This window comes from Chrysemys picta, chromosome 1 (assembly GCF_011386835.1).
Source record: "Chrysemys picta bellii isolate R12L10 chromosome 1, ASM1138683v2, whole genome shotgun sequence".
NCBI classification, from domain to species: Eukaryota; Metazoa; Chordata; order Testudines; family Emydidae; genus Chrysemys; species Chrysemys picta.
This window is the reverse complement of record NC_088791.1, coordinates 7677983-7701780: the sequence shown is the minus strand read 5'-3', so window position 1 is coordinate 7701780 and position 23798 is coordinate 7677983. Positions and strand designations below refer to the sequence as shown.

General features: G+C 45.1%; 1 protein-coding gene across 1 annotated transcript in view; it reads right to left on the bottom strand.

The window, feature by feature from the left end:
• The window catches only part of GDI2 (GDP dissociation inhibitor 2), a 28908-nt gene extending 9527 nt beyond the window's left edge, over positions 1–19381 (bottom strand). Inside the window, exons 1-4 of the mRNA XM_005311850.5 lie at positions 19178–19381; positions 6764–6871; positions 5528–5627; positions 3766–3900 (exon numbers count right to left, since the gene is read on the bottom strand). Of these exons, the coding sequence (XP_005311907.1) occupies positions 3766–3900; positions 5528–5627; positions 6764–6871; positions 19178–19222 (388 nt within the window). The 5' untranslated portion in view covers positions 19223–19381. The remainder of the gene's footprint in view (positions 1–3765; positions 3901–5527; positions 5628–6763; positions 6872–19177) is intronic.
• Positions 19382–23798: the final 4417 nt, after the last annotated feature.

The window sequence follows — 23798 nt, the reverse complement described above, 5'->3', positions numbered from 1 at the left end:
TAACAACTTTAAGGAACTTTATGACTTAGTTCCCCATACTTGCCAGAGATGGCTATGCAATGCTGGTCTGGGTAAACAACTGTAGTAACTACAGGGATATGAGCTGCAAGCGGGAGAGGGTCTTGCTCCAGGCTAGATTATTCAGGTGTGTTCCACAATAGGAATGCACGAGGACCCCGTATATGATCGCAAGTGACTAGACTCATTTTTTTTTGCAATGGGTACAAAAATAACTAAATGGGCTACCTAAATAACTCTTCCTCAGTTTATGCATCTTGCCTGCTGAATGCCATTTAAGAGTCTGAGTGCTGGTCTACATTACAAAGTTAGGTCAACCTAGCTACCTTGCTTGGGGGTGAGAAAAAACTCCTCAGAGATGCAGTTAAGCCACCTAAGCGCCAGCATTCACACTGCTAGGTCAACAGAAGAATTCTTCCCTTGACCTAGCTACTGCCTCTTGGAGGAGAGGTGTATGTACTACAGCAGTGCAAGACTATGCCCATTGCTGTAGTGTCTACATTAAGTGCTCCAGCGGTGCCATTTCTAGTGCACACATACCCAAAGACTCAAAGTGCCAAGAAATGGCATTGCTACTGAGCAAGAAGCCAAATACACCAATTTCCTGGAGTCTCAGGAGTTTACATGTCAGTGAAGCTGAAAAAGTTAAATAGGAACTTGAACCAGGGGAACACCAAAGAAAACTTTTCTAGAAGGCCAATTAATCAGGACAAGAAACTAGCCACAAAGGGCTGATTTGACAGGGTCACCAAGGGATACAGTTTTGCATCTGGACTTTCTGGTTTGCTAGCAGACATGTCTGCTACTGACAAAGAGGTCTCCCCTGCATCATGCACGAGATGTGCATCTGGGGAGCACGTGCAGCGTCCTCCCTGGCACATTCAGAGCCTCCCCAAGCTTGCCATCAGGAAGGGTATTTCTGCACCTGTGAAAGATTCTGGGCTGTCTTGTTCCTCTGGAGAGGGCATTACTAGAGCCCTGCATGGATACAAACATTTGTATCCACATCCGATCCATATAAATGGTCTGCAGATTTGCAGGGCTCTGACAGCTCCACAGGTCACCGCGCAACAGTGACACAGGGCTGTGCCAAACCCCCAACTACCGCCCACTTCTCCCCAGAGACCTCCCGCAGCACCAGGGTCGCCCGGGGGGGAGGAGGGGGGGCGCAAGTGGGGCAATTTGCCCCAGGCCCCGCAGGGCCCCCCACAAGAATATAGTATTCTAGAGTATTGCAACTTTTTTTTTTAATGGAAGGGGCCCCTGAAATTGCTTTCCCCAGGCCCCCTGAATCCTCTGGGCAGCCCTGCACAGCACACTCCACCCCCATCATACCTCCTTCCCAGCTGTGGGCAGGGAGCCTACATCTGGGCCCTCATGTGCCGCACCACCCTCCCAATGGGGGGCTTGAACACCCCCCAGTGCAGCTGCCGCAGCTCTAACACAATGTACTTGACTCACTGCACAGGAGTGCATGGCCACACTCCCTTCTGGGAGTTGTATTTTATCACCTCCGTCTGAACCAACTGGGGGACTACAACACCCAGAATGCCCAGCAGGCTACTGCTGCTACTGTGTGATGCAGAGAACAGAGCTGCAGCCTCAGGGCTGGGTGACAGCTTCGCGTGTGCTGCAGAGCCCTGCGCGGATACAAAGTTTGTATCTGCATTGGAGCTGCGATCCGCAAAAAGTGATCTGCTGCTATCGGTGGATTTGCAGGGCTCTAGGTATTACCTAGTACCCCAGCTTTAATATTTGGAGAGATGCTGGGAGTGCCTGACTGTCTTAGGCCATCCTAACAAGTTGTACTGGACTGTGACTAATCTCTAGCATGCTATTTGGAGACAAAACTGTTCAGTCATTAACCTTAACTGTTGCTAGCTGATCCCTAGTTTGTATTAAAGGAATGAGAAAGTTCAGGTTTGCCAGGTGAAAAGGTATTTAACACATTCATATGAGGAAGAGAATTTTAACATTAGTTTGCCTACAATACAAGATAAGCATCTCTGCTCGTAGCGAAGAAACTTGGGGATGGGAAGATTAAAGCTACAAGGTAAAAAGTCTATGGTGGAGCCAGAAGTAGAGTTTGGTCTGCTAGTCCTGTACTACAGCAGAGGTGGGCAAGCTATGGCCCGTGGGCCAGATGTGGCCCATGGGACCGTCCTGCCCAGTCCCTGAGCTCCCAGCCGGGGAGTCCTGCCCCCACCCCCTCCCCCCACTGTCCCCTCCTGCCCCGCAGAGCCATGCTCTGGGTGGCGGAGCGGCGCACTCCTGCCGAACAGAGTGGCAGCGTGTCTGGCTCCGGCTGGCGCAGCAGCCAGACATGCTGCTCTGTTCGGCATGGCTGGGGGGGTTGTATAAGGGGTGGGGGGCCCTGGGAGGCAGTTGAATGGGGCGGAGGTTCTGGGCAGGGGAGGTGCAGTCGGATAGGCATAGGGTCCCAGGGGGCCTGTCAGGGGGCGGGGATGGGGTCGGGGCAGTCAGGGGACTGGGAGTAGGGAGGTTGGATGGGGGGTCCCAGGGGGCGGTTAGGGGCAGGGGTCCCGGGAGAGGGCAGTTAGGGGACAAGGAGCGGGGGTTGGAAGTGGGAGGGGGTCAGGCTGTTTCGGGAGGCACAGCCTTCCCTACCCAGCCCTCCATTCAGTTTTGTAACCCCAATGTGGCCCTCAGGCCAAAAAAAGTCTGCCCACTCCTGTTCTAGAGAGAGACCATCCCTCAGAGACCCAATGGGGGCAGAGCATGTCAGAGCCAATTAGGACTTGGCGTAATGACTTGCATGAGGTTACACCACCATTCAAATTTGTTCCAGACATTCTTCAGTCATGATGAGGTGGGGGGGGGGGGGGGGGGGAAGGGAGTCAGACTACGATGGGCATGGGGCCTAGTTCCCCAGGAGGCTCACCTTGCTCTGGTTCTGTGTGAAGCATCGCCACCTGCATTCAGCCCTGCTGGCACTGGCCTCACACTTCACCCCAGATATATTTCTGCCTCTGCCAGAGGCGGTGAGCCAGGCCTGCCGAGCAGTAGCAGCTCGAGCGCACCCTGGAGGGCTGTGCCTTCTACAGCTGCCCAGCTGTGCCGGGGAGAGGGTGAGTGAGGGTCTAGTAAGTGGGGCTAGGACAGGGGAGGCTGGCAGTAGCAGCCCCCCAGAGGGGCTTAGGCTCCCCCACCCCAGTTATGGCAGAATGGGGGACATGCAGCCCTGAGGGAGGGTAACAGCTAATGAGTTACCAAACTGAAATGTAGGTCCCGCACCTGCCTGCAGCCACCCGCCTGTGTCCTGAAGCCCTCCTCGCCCCACCACCTCTGCCTGGAAGGCACTTCTACACACACCTGCGTTTGGCTATCTTGGAGGGGATGTGGATCAAATCTGAATGGCACTGCAACCCCACATGGCAGGCAGCATCCTTACTGCTACTGTAAGGGGGAGGGGCTCCAAGCAAAAGAGTGCTACGGTGGGGTGCAGTTCAAAGCTCTGGGTTAGCTACATTGACCACGTCTGGTGTTTGCAGCAGGAAGTAGATTTCCCATTTGGAAAGTGAGCAGCTGAGGAGGATCCCCATACGCAGGCATAGCACGTGCTGCTGGAACAGAGCACGTTCTAAACAGCATTGCTAATGTGCAGCATTACCTTGACACATCAATCAACTCGTGTTACCCTTTACTAGAGTGTGGTTGCAGATGAAATGCCAAATATTTAAGCGTACAGCTACACAAGCAATAGTATAACGACGTATAACTGCTTACTGGATGCCAGGGCTTCTGCCTCAGTGGAAGGAACTTTGTAGATTTTTCCTCCCTTGTAGACGAAGCTTCCTTCAGTCACTTTGAAGTCTAGGTAGCGAGTGACTTCTGTGTAAAGCAGCATCTTTACCAACTGACCTGCAATTAAGACGTTTCAGCAGAAAAGTCAGCCAGCAGTCTGTGGCCAAGTGAGCATTTACTCTGTCTGAAGGACAGAGGACTGTTCCTCTTTTTGCAGGGCCCCCATTATGGTAGAAGAGTGCTTTTGTAGTTTAGGAGGAGCGCCCGCAATGCTAGGAGCCCTGCTCTGCCACAGCATTCCCAGATTAGCACACACAGGGTAGAGATTGCACAAGTTGTAGAGATTTATGAAAATGTTGACATTCTATTAAACTGCTGTAAGCTGGCTAAAATTAACAGCTTCCTTGGATACAAATTACACTCACTATAGCTTTGGTAAGTATACAGGAATATTACAAACACTATCCCCGCTCTATTAGTATCCCTGACATTTTATTATGGAGCCTGCTACATATAGCAACATTTAGACAAGTTTCAACTTTGCAAATAATGTTACATAGAATAGACTGTAGTAGCTCTTGACTAAATACTCCAGTTTTACGAACAAGTATCCAAACAAAAACTTGTATGCAGTTGTAAGGTGGGCCCCTGCCCCGCCCGCTCCAGAACCCATGAATACATCCCTGGCAGGAAAGTACATACTACTACCTAGCCTACTGACAGAAAAAGTCACATCCCTAGTTGTTTTCATGTGGGTCTGCGGGTTAGTTGAGTTTAGTGTTCTGCACACAAAGTAGTTTCACTATGTAAAGACAAGCTTTATGCTTAGTAGTGTCTTACCCCTTACATATATTTCAGCGACAAAAAGTCACCAGAAGTAATACACTGTCGGACTGAAAGTATTAAGTACCCAGGGACACACCACAGGACAAGTTGCTGACCAGTCAATAAGACAACCGCACCCTAAAAATTCTGCAGCTGCCAATGAAAGAGAGGAAGCCATTCCAGAACACTTATCAGTGCCAATAAGGACTGAGGAGCAGGAAATGCAGTATTACTGAAGTTGTCAGTGGTTATAGAAATAAGTTTTTGGAAAAGTTGGGAAGGAATCACTGGAGTCAAGAACTATGCAAGCCACTGACAGGCTGTTATATAGTCTATTAACTCAATATTTTCCCACCCTACACAATTGCAGTCACTGTTTCTTCCTACAATTTTTAAATTAGGCTGCAGTACTTATGGCATCCACTCTACCTAAAAATTTGAAAACCTCGCTTTAGTAAGCACAGAGATTTTAGAGTGTGTTTTTCCATAAAGTCTTCACTAGTCATGGCTCAACTTTTCCCCTGATTAACTGGTGTGCAAAACAGGTGTTAATTTGTCATCTACAGACTTCCCCCCTCACACACACACACACTGGATTTTCAGTTGTGTTTTTAGGATTCCTTTAGAGTAGCATAGCATGCTACAGCGCATCTACTGGAGACAGATCTTCATGTGCAACATCTCAGTTGGAAAGACAGCTAGACCCGTGACACCTGTGTAATTAGCCATTGGAGGATAGATGGGTATTACAAGTAACGAGATCACACTCTCGTATCTGGCTGGTTTGGATGGGCAGTATTTCAAGCCCTGGAGTAGATTCAGCAAGAAACCAGTCCTTAATAGTAGCTGTTAGAGTGACTGATACGTAGAAAGTTTACTAGCTTGGGACCTTCGGTCTGATTTAAGTTAAGTTACTTACCATTAGCCATAAGGAATTTTGGAATTAGGTCCACGTTCCAGTCTCTTCCTCGGCCCATTGATTCTGGTGGAGATCCTGGTATGTTAAACCTTTTGTAAAGCTTTAAAAAAGGATAAATGTTCATATACAGTGGAGAAAACATGCTCTATTCATTAATGAATCTGCAAGCTTACAATAATCTCATCAAAATACATGCTTATGCTCCCCAGAACATGCCAAAACTTCTTGTGCATTAACCTATAGCCCTCCCACTGCAAGCCTGGGGCCAGCGGAAACTGGACTAATTGATGCCATGTGCAAGTCACATCAAGCTGTTACTTTAGGTATAACATCAGGTAGCCTGCTTGCCTCAGTGTCTGATTTTCCTCTAATACAGAGCCCTTAAACTGGAGACAAGCTTGTCAGGTTTGTGGCCTGTTGAACTGAAGTTGCAGTTGTATAATACTGCAAGAATAATTTCACTCCGCTGATCAAGTTTGTTGCCTCACTGAGCAGAAGGGCAAAGAATACCCGTATTTGTGAGCCTGATTTTTAAACTAAAGTTTCCATATGAATTAGTGTTTTGTCCATCTTATATTGTAGGATTATGTGTTGAGATTGCCGAGACCAATTCCGAATAGAATATTGACCAGTGATTTGCAGCAACTGCAGCTTTGGGGCTAGGATGTTGAGAGAGCTTTGCAATCCTCATGCTGTAAATGAGCTAAGCAATTAAGTCTATCCCAGTCAGTGCCTTTTGGATTAAAATGCATTAGTGCTTTTACTTTTGATCCTATCGGAGTGATCGACATCTTGACACATTGTTGCGTTTTCATGACAGTCACATCACTCAGTAAGCGGGACAGCAATACAAAAGACAGCCAAGTCATATCCATGACAGTCGAAACGAAGCTATTTTGGATCAAGTTGTTTCTAGAGACATGTTTAAAAATACTAGCTATTAGCATAAACACTGAACAACTGACACGTGACGCTGAACGAACTGTCCTTAGTGTTAAGCTCCCCAAGTAGCATAGGAATAAAGACCAAAGGCTCCTTGTTTTAGGTGTCAGCTACATTTTTGGTCTCTTCCACACCTGTACTAGCTGCACTCCTGGTAAGATGTGCAGTTAATCCTCCCCTTAGGAACAGGGGCAAGATTCAATCTTCAGTTAGGAAGAGGACACAAAAATTTAGAAGCAAGACCATGGAGGTACAGGAGTGAGTACAATAGAGTGCATTATTCTAGGTACTTACATCCTCCAGTGGTGTTATAGATGCACTTTCACCTCCATAGTAAGAGTTGCGATCCATGTGAAGGACCTTCTTTCCATTCACTGACATGATGCCAGAGAGGATGCATTCCTGTACAAATAAGAGGAGGTTTTAAATACAGGGAAAGTCTTTTGCTTCAGTTATAGGACTGGGTCATCCCATCCCCCAACCCTCTTTCCTTCAATTCTTTGAAACAGCATGGAGCAAGTCATACTGTTTTAATGAAAGCCCTAAGGACAGGAGCAGCACCTGGGTAGAGTTTAACAGCACCCAAACCACTTTTGACCGTTTTGCCCCATAAATACAAGTTGGATGGGCAAAGCAAGATGGCTTGTAGGGACAATATGGGATAGACAGCAAGAGTATGGTAGATATTTGAGTATGTAGCCACTACATGCCAGGAAGCTGTAGTTTTTGACAACATGGCCACCAGGCAGACGTGAGGAATGGGCATCTTTTTAAGATGCTGTTACAAAGAGTATATGCCAAAGTAGTTATTTTACTATTTATTGCAAGGCAACTTATAAGCAGCAAAAATTGAACAGATGCAAGCAACTCAAAGTCCAATGTTGATTTGACAAGTCAATACAAGCCTGCTAGTCTTTAGCATTTTTGTTCGTGATAAAAGCCATTGATATCAAGTGTTTCAAAACAGCTGTTCTAGATATTCAGTCTGAAGTATCACTCCACGTTGTGAACATCTCTTTTTCAGAGTGAAGCTTGTCAACCTGTTATAGGCAAGTGACTTTTGGCAGACTGGGAGATCCAGCCCTACATTTCTGTGTAAGGGCACTCAATAGATCTAGTCCAGTTCCCTGCACTGAGGCAGGATTAAGTAATGTTACAAGACCATCCCTGACAGATGTTTAACCTGTTCCAAAAAACCTGCAGTGAAGTCTATTCCAGATCTTAGTTAGAAATCTTTTCCTAATATCTAACACAAATCTCCCCTGCTGCAGATTAGCATGTCCACTAAAGGTAGGACAAGTAGTAGTTGTCCCCACACTCCATCAAGTTAGAAGGAAAGCAGTGCCTGGCATCAGTGTTGACATGGACTGTAGAAGATCCAAGCTGTGTTACAGTTTTGCTGAGCTTTGTTCAAAACAGAAGCTACAGTGGCTCTCCCAATAATCTTTGGGAAGTTTTACAGTGCATGTGTGTCAAGCCAGGAAAGCCGCCTGTTGTGGGGCCACAGGTTACAGTTTAAAGATGTCCATCTTATGGGGAGATGCAGCTGCTGCTATAACAGCCCTAGACGTGCTAGCCAAGCTTTGAAGGACTCAAGGTCTTGATATTTCCATAGTAAGCTTCAGTTAAAACTGAAGGCTTATTTTGCCATTTGTTTCTGTTCAAGCCGATTGATGTGCAAAAGAGCATATCAACACACCACGGTTCTTATGAATTTGACTTAAAAGCCAACACAATTTTTATACGGCTGCTGCATGCGCCCTTTAAGAATAGAGATGTTACTGAACATTAGACCAAGGACTCCACTAGTCATTTAACATTGACCCAGCTGTGGCCCTTCTTGCCATTCACATGTTTGAAGTTAGAACACATTTACATTTGGCCTGTTGAGAAATAGCTGAAGTGATAGGCTGAGCATATCAATGAAACTGGGTTCCTCCAAGAGAAATGTTCGCTCTGAAAGTCTCAATGTAACTAGATTTAGCTATGCAACTCCCATTGAAGATAGCTGGAGTTGTGGCTAAACCCCCAACCAGCTTTGAAAAAATTCATAGCCTTTCTGCTCCAACTAACTGAAGTATTTACAGCCCTGAAGCAATTGTATAGCCAAAGACCAGCACAGAGAGCAGCAAAGGCACATGCCCCCTCTGTGCCTCAACCCTGTTCAACAGGGACCACCTCTCAGAGTAAGAGCATAAGAATGGCCATACTGGGTCAGACGAAAGGTCCATGTAGCCCAGTATCCTCTCTTCTGATAGTGGCCAATGCCAGATGCCCCAGAGGGAATGAACAGAACAGGGAATCAAGTGACCCATCCCCTGTCGCCCATTCCCAGCTTCTGGCAAACAGAAGCTAGGGAAACCATCCTCATGCATCCTGGCTAATAGCCATTGATGGACCTATCCTCCAAGAATTTACCTAGTTCTTTTTTGAACCCTGTTATAGTCTTGGCCTTCACAACATCCTCAGGCAAAGAATTCCACAGGCATTGTGTGAAGAAATACTTCCTTTATTTTAAACCTGCTGCCTATTAATTTCATTTGGTGACCCCTAGTTCTTGTGTTATGAGAAGGAGTAAATAACACTTCCTTATTTACCTTCCCTACACCAGTCATGATTTTATAGACCTCAAATCATATCCCCCTCTTAGTCTCTTTTCCAAGCTGAAAAGTCCCAGTCTTATTCATCTCTCCTCATATGGAAGCCATTCCATACCCATAGTCATTTTTATTGCCCCTTTTCCGAACCTTTTCCAAAATATCTTTTGAGATGGGAGACTACATTTGCATGCAGTATTCAATATGTGGGCATACCATGGATTTATATAGAGGCAATATGATAATTTCTGTCTTATTATCTATCCCTTTCTTAATGATGCCCAACATTCTGTTCGCTTTTTTAACTGCTGCTGCACATTGAGTGGATGTTTTCAGAGAACTCTCCACAATGATTCCAAGATCTTTTTCTTGAGTGGTAACAGCTCATTTAGACCCCATCATTTTATATGTATAGTTGGGATTATGTTTTCCAACGTGCAGTACTTTGTATTTGCCAACATTGAATTTCATCTGCCATTTTGTTGCCGGCACCCAGTTTTGTGAGACCCTTTTGTAGCTCTTCGCAGTCTGCCTGGGACTTAGCTATCTTGAGTAGTTTTGTATCATCTCAAAATTTTGCTGCCTCACTGTTCACTCTTTTCCAGATCACTTATGAATATGTTGAATAGGACTGGTCCCAGAACAGACCCCTGGGGGATACCACTATTTACCTCTCTCCATTCTGAGAACGGACCATTTATTCCTACCCTTTGTTTCCTATCTTTTAACCAGTTACCAATCCACGAGAGGACGTTCCCTCTTATCCCATCACAGCTTGCAGAGTGAAGTGGTAGTTCTCCACATTCTATCCTTGACTTCTACATCCACGGTCAGAGGCATCAATAGTGATGGTAAGTCTTTTGGCCATGCCTATTAGCTTGGCAGATGAACGCTATCTGACCTGGAGCTGGATATGCTAACATCCATCCTTAAGACATTCAGATGTCAAACGTTGCCCTCTAGAATGGCCAAGGGTTTAGTTTACTTCTTTAGTGAAACTAATGCCTCTTCTCCCAACTTCCTGAAAACCTGCTGCATGTAGTTGTCAGCCAAAAGCCATCATATCTAGCCAGGCTCTTTCACCAACATTCACCTTATGTTGTGATTAGTTTGCTATTTTCAGCATTGTCCACTGCTCTCTCTCTCTTTTTCCAGAGTCTGGTCTTCCACAATGCTAAGTGAACCTGTTAACCCATATTGGTTAACAGTCCAAACATCTGCCCACTCTGGGTCTACATTTTAGTGTATGGCTCTCAAAAAAAATAAAAAATAAAAAAGTTACAGAACTAGAATGTTCTGCTAGTCAACCCTTGTTTGCTCTTAAACAAGCCTTGTAGACAGAACATGGATATGTTGAACTAGAACACATTAAGGGCTTATCTTCACTTCATTTTTAGGTCAAGCTGTAACTGGAGTGTTGCCTCTAACCGGACTTCCACCCATACACAGTCTCACGCTCAAGTTAAGCGGTACTTTACTCTTAAGATGCTAGCTTGCGTTGGTTGGGTTTGGGGGGGGGGAGGGGGGGGGCGCGTTGTTTTTTTCTTCAGCCTTGGCAACACACACTAATTTTTGGCTAACCAAGTAAGCATATTCCTGACAGGAGAGGAAGGTACAAGAACACCCAGAGTTCTCAAGTAACTACATAAACATTCTTAAGAGATGGTACAGGAACATACCAATCCCTTATAAGATAGGGATGGGATGACAGGATAAGGATGTTCTGTTCAAATCAGCCAATACAAGGAGAAGGTGGTAACTAGCAATATCTGGAGTGTAAGTAACTTGTTTGTATCAATGTATAAAAGGAGAAATCATAGAAGGGGCATCTTTGGCCAGCCAAGGGGGCAGCATCTTGGTATACTCACTGAGCTGGTCCCATTGTTGTGGTCATACATGTTTCTAGATCTGTAACCATGGAGCCAGGACACTAGTATGGTGCTTTGTCAACAATAAACCCGGCTGAGTGTCTTCGCCACCAAATCAAGCCTGTGGTCTCTTTATAGTAAGATCAAGGTCTGCTGAATTCACATGTTAGCCACACTAGCAGATGGAGCTCTGATGTTGCACTAAGAACAGTAACACTGCAGCAGCAACATTCCTCAGCACCTACCAGTGCCAGAATTCAGGAAGATGTGAATCTCTTTCGAGTAAAGTGAAGTTATTGCTGGTTAGTTACATACCACCCAAATGGAATGCATAACTACATGTCTAGATTGCCTTTGTCCTGAAGGAGGGTTAGCCTAGCTACTGCTCAATCCAGAAAGAAAAGCCACACTGATTGCCAGCTCTGCTTCTTTAAGATTAGTGATCCCTACCTGAGAGAGGGTGCCACCAAGCTGTATTCTGACAGTGAACAACAGGATTTACCAAGTGCAATTAATTCACTGGCTGATTTGAAGCCCTGGACTCGGTTCACTAAATTAACCTGCAGAGTCTTCATTTGTAGTCTTGTGGATTTGGCTTGACAGGTCCTCATTAACAGAATGGCTTGTCTTTACAGCTGCTCTTCAACAGCCATGTGCCTACACTGACTTATTTGAAAAATTAAAATCTGCCAAAACGCTGGCTTGTCAGGTCTGGCAGATGGTGGTACAGCACTGATCATTTCCATGAGAAAGCGGAGTAGGATTGCAAAACAAAAGAAAAAAAGTCAACTTAACATATCTGAAGCCGGATGACTTCCTCTCCCCATTAGTGACACAAATAGACATTTTAGGTATTTTTTGCCTCATCTCTCTCAATTCACAGGTGTATGCCACTTCCAGCAAGATAATCTTAAGAGGAAGCAGCAGAAGATGAATTTGGAGTTTGGCAGAACTCATAGAAAGTGTTCTAGTTGCCTCATTCCTTCAGTTCTGTACTTGTCTAACCTGGATTCTTCTTGTAGTTCAGGCTTTAAGAACTAACACAATTTCATTTAAGATCCATTTGTAATAGATTAAAATCCATGCAACAAACGGCCTGCTACACTACTACCAAAAGCAGGTTCTCGCACACAGCATTGGAGTTCAACTTAAGCAGTTTGTACCCAAATGCCACGAACCTATGTCAGATGGAGAAGGCGAAAGAGGCAGCAACATACTGTATGAAGCCTTGTTGTGTTCTGTATCAGGCTGATACGGCATCTTTTTCTCTGATAATATAGCTGCAGATAGAGACTGTCCAAAGGCGAACTTGTTGGCTGACCAGGCTTTTGAGGCCACATCCATGCCCCAGGTGCAGCAGTTCACACCTGGGACCTCACTGCTGAAACTTTATGCCCATATGACAAATCGAGATGGGGAAATTAGTCAGAGAACATAATAAGAACAGCCTCTGGGGAGGGAGGAAGATGTGGAGCAGTTTGTGGCCCTCCACCCATTTTATTGGTAGAACCAAATCAGGCCCTTCAGCCTGCCACATGGAGTTTTTAAAATAAGTTAGAGCGGCTGCTGGAACACAAAATATTGCTGAAACTGCATCAAGGCTTCTGCCAGGGAAAGGGGCCCAGATAGCCCAGGGAATCTTAAAGTGTAAGAAAAGAATGAATAAGCAATGAGAAAGAGGCTTAGCACGCTCATTCTGCATATAAATCAGGATGAACGCCCAAGGGATAGTTTGAACAATCAGAGAAGTGAAAGTTAGTATTAACCATACTCATTGCAGCAATGTGCCATTGAGCATATGCAGTCAGTCAGTGATAAATCTTTTTAGACTGCAAGCTCCTTGGGGCATAGACTGTTTGTCCAGGGCATGGCACACAGGTTTCAAAACAGGTTGAGGGCCTTTCGGTGCTAGTTGTCAGATAGCTGAAAGCAGATTCCCTTTGGCCTCATGCTTAAGTATCCATCCAAGAGCCCAGTTTGTGATTCAGCATAGTCTGATACAGTAACAGGCAAGGAAAGATATGAACCCATATCAACACAGGGACCGAAAAAGATAACTTAAGCCCCAGTGCCTCTGAGCTAAGCTTCCTAGTGACAGCTTTTCACAAGCAAGGACACCAAGTGACCTGCCCTGTTTACATGAACAGGATTTGCTTCTCTCTGCTGGTGCCAACATGGTAGGAGTCTCACTCTCAAACAGAAAACCTTCAAGAAAAAAAAAAAAAAAAGGTCTGAGTTTGTATGGATTTTCTCCTAGAGCTTAGTGCCAAGTATGACAAGTTCAGAAACAGCCTCAAACTACCAGAATGATCGAAACTTCAGCCAATTGTGTCATTGTCTATAGGGGGAAAAGATTCTGTATTCAAGTGATCTTGTGATACAGCCTCTAGTTTAGAAGATTACGTATTAATTTTAAGATCCACTCTAAAATACACGTTGAGGCATAAGTGTTCTAACCTAACAAGTTGGAAGCCAGGTGATCCTGACAGGCAGTATATCAGTAGGTGAAGATCTTCACTTACTAGAGAAAATAATACTCATCTTTAAGTTACGTATACTAGCTGGCTGCATGTATATTAAAAGCTCTCCCCTCCCGCCCCCCAAAAAATCACCAGGAAGCTCACAGCACTATCATTAATATATTCCAACCAATGGATATCAAGGTAGAAGAGCGTTAAGTCAGCTAATTTTAAAGCTCTGATTAATGGGATATCCCATCTCATAATCAGCTACCAGAAGAGATTTTTACTCACGAAAGCTTATGCCCAAATAAATCTGTTAGTCTTTAAGGTGCCACCAGACTCCTTGTTGTTTTTGTAGATACAGACTAACACAGCTACCCCCTGATACTTGATACCAGAAGAGGTGACGTGCACAAAACAGTATGCCATCCATTTGGAAATTACATTCCCTCAACGGTAGATTGAGGTTAATCAAGGAATCTAAACCAAAGTTGTTACCTATGCAGTTGCAAATCAACCCCAAGATGCAGATCAACTGACAGGCTGAAAAGTTGAGTTATCTTGAATTGTTTTCTATAGGACCAGTATCTACTGATGTGTTTGTATAGCAATTTAATCTGTGGTTACAATTTAGTTCTATAATTTTTGCCAAGGTGAAAAAAAAATAATCTAATTTGGTGTATTACTATATGACACAGAGTGAAGACTCATATGGAGATACTGTTATGACTAGTACAGTGTTTGAATGTATATTGATTTGATAGGCAGTCAAACCAGACTCCTCCAGCCACAACTACACTTTACTTTCTGAAGTGAGCTCAAGCCATTACATAATTTCTGATTAAACTAAGAAAATAAGGAGAGGAAAACATTAGTAACAAGATGTTTGGGATCAATTTTGTTTAAAATAATATTTTCAAGATACTTGAAAGGCATTAGTGAGACATGTTCTTTCGTAGTGTTTAGAATAAGCCTATCTAGACCTTTTCAACCAAGCATGCTATGGGAATATTTTTGACAGCAAACCCTGGCCAGCAAAAATTCATTCTTTAGTCTCTCTTTCACTTCAACCCATGCTCTTACACTCTGAAGATCTATCACATTCATTTAATGGAATGACACTGCGATCCATCCCCATGATGCCAGCCAATACCAGGCTGGAAGCAAGACATAGGTTCAATCTAACATGCACTCTAAGCACATAACTTCTAACTACAATAACTAAGGTTTAGATTTTATTAGGGGCCTACTGACATGCAACTTTGAAATGCCATTCATCACCAGGATTTCTAGGACATAGTAAGAAAACTGCAGGGCATGTGGTAGCTCTGGTGTTGTGCTGCAAACTATGATTGCAGCAGTCAGCTCTGAAAATACAAACTATCCTTTTGGTACACATGTAGGCAGAAAGGCACCACATCTTAAGATGGATCAACATTTCTCCCCCACCATCCTCATACATGTTTAATTTGATAGGTCACAAGTAGCATCTAAGTTTTAATTCCTACAGACAAAAGGTCTGTGAAACCTGTCATGAATGAGGTGTTCACATGTTCAGCTGTACTTTTAACTCTAGGAACACCAAGTTTCCTAGTAATTTAGGGTTCCACAAACATCCCAGCACCTCTTCATCAATACCATGACTAATCAGCATTGCAATTGATCCATCCTGCACTAAAGTAACAATAAAAGAACCACCAATTTGACTTACATAAGTGTATAAGTGTTGGTTTACTTTTTATAGGCTACCAATGCCACCAGGCTCCTTGGAAAATCAAACTCTGGAATTAGCTTGTTTTAATTGACTAGCGGATGTAATCAGTTTCTAAATGTTTCAACTGTTAGTGATGTGATGCCTTTGAATAGTCATAAGAGAGGCTTATTTAAAATTTGTACAGCAAGTTTTCCCCCAATGTGACATAAGACCTCAATTGAGTAAGTATCAAAACTAACTATTTGACAATACAGTAGGTTAGCAGTTCTCCACATTTATGTAACAGTGAACTTATCGACCTGTCTAGAATGATCACCACTAGACAATGCATGTTTTTATGCCCCAGTATAAAGGCTTAGGCGATACTAAAGCTGACAACTTATTGATTTTATTTCACATTTGATGTGAGTGACAAAAGGGGGAAGCAACAAGTGCCTTTAGAACAATATTTGATTTTAAATTAGTAAAAAGAAAAAGGTGGTGGGATGTCATAAAGGAAGACATGTTAGCATGTGGTGTGATAGAGGATATGGCATTGAACAGAGTACTTTGGAGGGAGGACTCATTAAGCGGATCCCATTTGATGGGATTAACGCAAAGATGATGATTTTATATATTTTGTTTTATACAGACTGGAACGTCAAAGTTCTTGACATCACCGTGTTGAGAGTTCAGCAACATTAGGTAAGACCACCAAAAGTTGTGCTGATATGATGGCAATCCGAAGGACAGGTGCAATATAGCAACACTGTACTGTACAGACACCCGAGTGCTGACACACTTCACTAGTGCCTAGGGATACAAGTTATTCTACAGTTTACTTCTGACAAGCAGGTTAAGGGTATTTCCATGTAGAATATATTAAGGTTCCTCATCTCTAGGAGCTCTGACATCTCTCCATTCCCCCCAAAACACACACACACCAAATGTGAACCCCCAGAGACTCTTACACAGCTTCTCAACCATCCCATAAAGCACCCTCCTCAAGAAAGTTTAGAAAACATGCCTTACTCATCTTCCTACCTCGGCCTCTGAAGGGAACCCTATCCGGCTTCTCTCAGATGAAGATTCCTTGAGGCTAAGGGGGTGTGGCCAGCCAACATGTGATGTTTCAATAGGGGTTTGGGATCAACAGGGCAAAGAGGTTATTCATGTCATTCTGTTGTAGCTTTACTCTCTAAGGGCTAGTCTACACTGGCACCGCTTGCGGCAGAGCTCTCCCAGCACTCTTAAAAAAACCACTCCACAAGAGCCATGCTCCCAGCACTGGTGCACTGTCTACACTGGCACTTTACTGTGCTGAAATTTGCTGCGCTCGGGGCGGAGGGTGTTTTTTCACACACCTGGGTGAGAAAGTTGCAGCACTGTAAATTGCCAGTGTAGACAGGCCCTAAGCCTCTACCCCAAGTAGTCACTGGACTCAAAGCCACATTGACCATAGGACAACAATTTCAAGCTTCTTGTTTGTTACCTCATTTATTTGAGGGAGCAGAAATCCTGTAGTCAAGTCTGAATTAGATTACCAGCCAAAAGTAGTGGTAAACATCAAAGCTGGAATCTATTTCCCTCTCAAAGTTGCAGTGTATGTTTATTGATCCCAATCCCTTAGCTATACCATTCCTCCCCTTGTTCCCATGCATTCACTCCCCCACATTTGAGTCTGTTCTTACAAAAAAAACCCTCAATTTTATCTCTTCATAGTATTGTTTTGAAGAGGAAAGTCTTTTAGAAGAACTTTCACAATTAAATCCAATACCTACTATGACTGGAGCTCCTAGGCACTACAGTACAAAGAAATAACAGTTAAATTCTACAGTTTACCACAAGCTAAGTTTCATTCAAAGCACTTTATAACAATACAGCCAGTTACTCAAGTATACCCATTCAAATAAAACTGTTGATCACCTGTAGCTCTTAAATGGATTAAGATCAATGTGATCTCTTAAGATGTGTGTTCATAAGATGAACACAAGGATGGTGCAGCTGAACAACCAGAAGAGAAGAATCCACTTCGTCTTGTAGCTCAGTCATGTAAGTTCACAATGAATGCACTAGATATGTAGGTTAAGTGCTTAGCTTGCCAACTCAGCTTTACCATCCTGTGTTTCAAATGCAACAATCACAGGGAGCTGCATTCAGGCATTAGTAGTGTCAAACTACTGTAGGAGGAAGAACCGAATACAGAAGTGTTTCTGAATAGTCTCTTGTTAGTTATTTGGAACTTGAGCCATTTCCCTAGTTTTTAATACCACATAGTACTAAAGTCAGTCAAAATATAAGACAGAAGCCCTATTTCCCAAGGAAAATAGAGGGAGCAGCTTGTGTTGCTATGATCCCCTCTTGCTAACAGGGAGATGGAGAATGTCAGGGAGATGGAGAATGAAACCAACTAGGATTGTATCAGTTTCACTCACCACTTTTAGAAGGTGGGACAAGTAGCAACTGTCAAGGTATCTCCCCCAGGGAAAGGGGTGGAAAGCCTTGGTTTCACACATTTAGCCAGACTAAGGCACAAGTACTGTAGGAATCATCCTGTACCAACAGGGAATGGCCTACAGGAACAAATAGGCCATCTCAAATGGCAAAAATATGGCTATTTATCACCATAGGTAAAGCATCAGTCCCCAAAGCATGTAAGTGACAACAGCATTTAGCCTACGGTAGGAAGTGCATGCAGCTCTTTATAAGGTATTATCACAACCCTGACTCTGAGGTGCAGGGGAAAGAAAATGGGGGAATGCCCACCCACCTCAAAATGCAAAATTGTGTCTCTGTCCAGATTAGCAAGAGCAAGACAGACAGTTTTAACAGTAAAGGAAGCATTCATTCACAGCTATATTGTATTTTCTTTCTCCATTCCTGGAAAAGAATCATGTCTCTCTTATTCTGTGCAACTCACAATCCATCTCAGACTTTTTTCCTCACTAAACCTGCATTAGCGAAAGTTAAGGTGAAGGGAGATTTCTCCCCCCAGTTCAAAGAATGAATAATAGGAAGTCAGTAACAGCAGACCCTGAAGCAGCAGCATTGTTACGTCTCATCTGCAACCTGCAAAGCATCCTCCTCCACCCCAGACGGAAGAGATTACCAAGGATTTTGTAGAGCACCGAGTATTACCAATAATCAAATTTCAGCAGGGGAGAAAAAAGGGACAATTTATGAGCAGAAGCAGAAAAAAAAATCCCTTGAAGGGATTGGTTGACTGTTTACAACTCAGTCACGCAATTGCTTGTTCTTTTCCCCACCCCCTGCTACTGCAGTCAGGGATTGACAGAGCATGAACGCTGCATTGAGGAAGGGAGGGGGGGAGAGAAAGACTGACTGCCTCCACCCTAAAGCTAGGCTTGTGCCTTTCCAGCTCCAACCCCCGGAGATCAGAGTCCCAACTGGAAATCCTTAAACCCCAGCGCGTGCATTTTTTTCGGGGGGGAGGGGAGCAATCAGCACCAGGCAATAAAGCCCTGTTGGTGTTGGATTGTTTTTTCTAACAATTGCATTTCCTGGGGCCTCCTAGAGGCAGCTTCAGGAAACCTGATTTCCCAGTTCAATATTCAAAGCCCCCTCAAGCAAGGGAGACCCCACTACCGATCCTAGCACCGCAGTCGCACGGGAGACCCCCACCCCCCCACACCCACCCACCAACGGGGCTGGGCAGGAGACCAGCCACCAGCTCAGGCCCCTGGCGGGACCCACCCAGCCCCGGCTCCTGGCCGGGGGATGAATGAGAGCGGCAGCAGGACGGGGAGATGCGAGGAAGGGGGCAAAGCGGAGGGGAGAGGGAGCGAGCCGGGGGCAGAGGGAGAAGGGGGGGAATGGCGCAGGAGCGGGGGGGGGCAGGGGGCAAGAGGCGGGGGGAGGGGCGGAGACGGGAGGGTTTGTGGGGGAGGGGAGAAGGGGCGGGGCCAGCGGTGAGGGGGAGAAGTGGGAGGACGGGGGGGGGGGATCAGGGGGGAATGGGGTAAGGGGCGGGGCAGGGGTGAGAGGGGACGGGGCGGGAGCCCGCCGCAGCGCAGCCCGGCCCGGGGGCGGGAGCGGGGACGAGGCCCGGCCGGGCGCCCCCTCCTCACCGTGAGGCCGGTGCCCAGCACGATCACGTCGTACTCCTCATTCATGGCGGCGGGGTCGCGGGCGGGTCCGGGTCGCGGGGCTCGGGCGGGTCGGGCGCTGGAGGCCGCGGAGACAGAAGCAGGATAAAATGGAGACGCCGCCGCCGCCGCCGCCGTGAAGAGACCGCGCCAGGGGGGTGGGCGGGGCCGCCGCAACGAACCGAGGGGGCGGAGCCGAGCACCAGCCCCTGTCAATCGCGCCCGTTCGGCTCCCCCCGTTGGGCCGCTCGACTGTCAGTCGGGAGGCTCCGCCCTCACCCGTCGCTAAGGGGCGGGACGCCGGCCTTGCCAACGGGAATGCCACCGTGGTGCTGGGGGTGTGCGCCTGCGCGGACGGAGGCGGGTGCTGCGCTGACCCTGAGCCGCCGCGAGTGCTGCAGCGCGAGCCGCCCTGGGCGCCGCTGGTGCAAAGACAGAATTGCACTTCCTGAGCCGCCTGCTGCTGCCGGGCGGAGCCGAGCTCCGCGGAGGCATGTTGGGGGGGGGGGGGGGGGGGGGCACAATGCATTTGCAGGGATGCCTGGCAATATATTGATTGCACTGCCTGTCTCGCTCCCAAGGCCCAGCAGAAATAGGGTGACCAGATGTCCCGAGTTTATAGGGACAGTGCCGATTTTGGGGTCTTTTTTCTCATATAGGCTCCTATTACCCCCCACCCCCGTCCCGGTTTTTTACACTTGCTGTCTGGTCACCCTAAGCAGAAATCTCCTTCCCTGCAAACGCCCTATCCCAAAGCCCACGGGAATGAAATACCGGCTTGGGCGCTGAGATCACCGGCCAGCCATTCATAAGCGCCACTGGGGTGGATAAGGTGTTCCAGTTGGCTTTGAAATATGGCTTTGCAACGCACCCCCTCTACCCCATCAGAAATGCCTTCCTTGGCGATATAGTAGAATCCTCGCTCAAGTGGAGAGTCCATTTTCCACACGAAGTAGCTGGCTTTGTTATAGAATCAGACGTAGGGCTGGAAGGGACTGCAACCCGCACAAAGTCATCCAGGCCAGCCTTCTGCACTGGGACTATCTCTACACTATGGATCTTGCAGTAGCACAGTTGTACCGTTACAGATGTGCCACTGTAACGTCTCCCATGTAGCCGCTCCATGCCAGCAGGAAAGCCTCTCCTACCAACGTAGCGCTGTCCACACCAGCACTTTTGCTAGTGAAACTTACCTTGGTCACGGGGGTGTTTTTTTTCACACCCCTGACTGACAAAGGTTTTACCGACAAAAGTGGTAGTGTAGACAAAACCTAAGTTAGGACCAAGTAAACTTAGACCTTCCCTGACAGATGTTTGTCCAACCTGTTCTTAAAAACCTCCGATGATGGAGATTCCACAATCTCCCTTGGAAACCTATTCCAGAGCTTAATTATCCTTATAGTTAAAAAGTTTTATCTAACATTTAATCTAAATTTCCCTTGTTGCAGATTAAGCCCATTACATCTTGTCCTACCTTCAGTGGACATGGAGAACAATCGATTACAGTCCTCTTTATAACAACCCTTAACATATTTGAAGAATGTTATCAGGTCTTCCCTCCAACTTCTTTTATCAAGATTAAAGATGCTGAAAATAGCCATTTTAAAAAAGTCTCAAACACATACAATTAAAATAAAGTGGCAAATGAAACTGCAAGAGTCAATTCAGAGAATTTCATTTTAATTTTTTTCTTCATATAATTTTTACTGGGCAACATCTAGAGCCATAAGTAAAGAACACAGGTTGGGTATTTGAAAGTCGAAGGGAGATGATGGACGCTAAATCCTGGGACTTTTAAAATCAATATGAAAGCAGGACTTAAACTGTGTATATTTTGAGTGTACAGTATATTAACAACCATCACCTGGTGAAATTAAAGTGGAATAATAGACAATTCTTGACTGCAACTCCCCATTCAGGGACTCGTTTGTGCGTAAATTCGGCTTTGGCTGTAGTGTAAAGGCTGATATTTACAGATGGTCGACATTTTTCAAAATTGCAAAGAAATTTTTTTGCAAAAACATTTGTTTTTGACCAGTGGTTGAAATTTTCAGAAATTTGGGACCAGAAAAAAATATCAACCAATTCTGCAGATTACAGATTAAGTGCAGACTGCAAAATATTATCTGTAGCTTCAAAGATACCCCCAGCCATCAGCTATTCTGAGAGAAAAAGATGAGACAATCCTTTTTTTTGAGATGGACAGGCACCCAGATCTAGAAAGACAGACGCATTTGCTATTTCACAAATGACGGCTACATGGACAGATATATTTAGCTAGATATTATTTATGATTTGTTAAGTGATTACAATGTGACTGACACCTTTGATTTACTCGCACTTGTTCTACAGTTGGACAGACAGAACTACGGTCCAAATCAACAAAACACTCGCATGTATTTAACTTGAAGCATGTGCTTAAATCCTGTTGAACTGGATATGACTTAAGCATGCACTTAAAATTAAATGCATGCTTAAGTCCTTTGCTGATTCAGGACCCAGGTCTAGATCAAACCAGTCTATCTAGCCATTCACACATTTTTACATCATTGGTAACTGCAAGACTTGACTGATATCTGACTGCACGGTTTTGCTGGGTCTGAACTCATCTGCTCAGGGTTTTTTTTTGTTTTGTTTTTTTGTCTGTTTTCTGCATACATAGATGTGCTTTGTGGAGTGGGTTGTTTTTTTTTATAGGAAACAGCTGCAGTGGGGGCAATGACAGGTTATTTCTGCTGAGGACATGGCAAAAGTATAACCATATGGTGAATAATCAGAATTAGTTTTGCAAATTTGCCTATCCTTGTGTGAAGTTATAGTATGAAAAAGCAAAAGAAACAAACAAACAAAAAATACCCCCTTGTGCTTAGTTATACTTCCCTGTTGAAGAGCTCAGCACCTCAGCTAGTCTAGCCTGTATTACGGTATAAAAATCTCTGGCCTAGAACTTCCCTTATCATAAATCTTGCTTCCAGCTCCTGGCATGGTCAACAGCACAAACATTTATTTCCTGTGTGATTTATATTGAGTAGAAGAAATGGTTAGAGCACAAGACTGGGAATCCAGACCCCTGTTTCTATTACCTGCTTTCTGGGTGACTCTGAGGAAGTTCCTTAGCCCCAATTTTTCAAAATGTTGGTGCCTCTGTTTCTGTGTCCAGTGGGGCACCTTGGGCCAGACAGTCGTGGGTGCTGACCACCCACAACTCTAAATGACAATAGCACAAACTTTGGGTGCTCATTGCTGCTAAAACACAGGGTGTCTCCAGGTAACAATTTTAGAAAATGTTAGTCTTACCAATGGTGCCTCAGTATACAGTACTAATCTGTACAACGGTTACTATTTATAAGACATGGCAGAGATACAGGGAGCTCTGAAATACAAAATACTCAGGTCAAAAGAGTAGACAAAGTCTTGATTGAAAACAGTGACACTTACCTCCCTCACAGGAGGTCTGTGGGGCTTAACTTATTAATTAGTGTTCGTAAAGCATGTTGGTGTCCTCACAAGAAAGTGTCTCGTGTACGTGTACACCACTCGTCTTAGTGTACGTGTACACCACTCGTCACTGCTGGATGGAGTCATCTACTTAAGCGTGTGTTATAGACCCTATACTACTAATACCTGCTAAAACAGCGGGTCTCAGACTTTTATACTGGTGACCCCTTTCACATCACTGGCCTCTGAGTGCGACCTCCCTTATAAATTAAATGCACCTTTTAATATATTTAACACCATTATAAATGCTGGTTTGAGGTGGAGGTTGACAGGTCGGGACTCCCCATGTAATGACCTTGCGACCCCCTGAGGGGTCCTAACCCCCAGTTTGAGAACCCCTGTGCTAAAGATATTCCTTTAGAGGCTCAAAGTTTTTGGGTTCAATCCCACAGTCACAATGCAGTTATGAGTGGCTGTGCTGTGCAGCATAAACAGAGGTAGCAGAGATTTAGCTGTTGCAAAATTGATGATGCAAAAGTTAGTTTATTGTGCTTATCGTTATGCAAAAGTTAGTCAGTTGTGAGAAGCTGTTGCAACAGTTTCCTCTAAAGACTGACCTTAAATTAGAGAAATACCTTCTACTATCATGAGTCATCCAATGCAGATCCAGGAAAGTCCTATGTTGTTTGTAATTTAAGACACCCCCACCCCTCTCTTTTTTTCTTTACAGTATAAACAGCGGCAAACCTGGATGCTAAGAAATATGACAGAAATGCAGCCCATATAAATTAAACAATCAGTATCCTAGAAGAATGGAAAGTGGTGGCAAGGCTCATCACTGCTTTATGTCTCACTGAGGCAGGGATAGTGGAGAAGCAAATTCTGTACCAAAAAATATTAATGGGACTATTGGGCCTGGGTTTTGCTTGATGTATTAATTGATCTCTCCACAGAATAAGCCAAAGGGGATTTTCACTTCAACGTGATAGATGTTCTTCGGGAATCATTATGAAAATGTTCCGGTGATTGGTGGAGGTTGGCACTAAAATAAAAATAAGGTTTCTGCTGTAAGACATCAACAGTAAGGTCTTGTGGGGAAAGGCACTTGATTGGCCCTCAGAAGATGTAGGGTCGATCACCCCGTGTGACTCTCGGTAAGTGATTC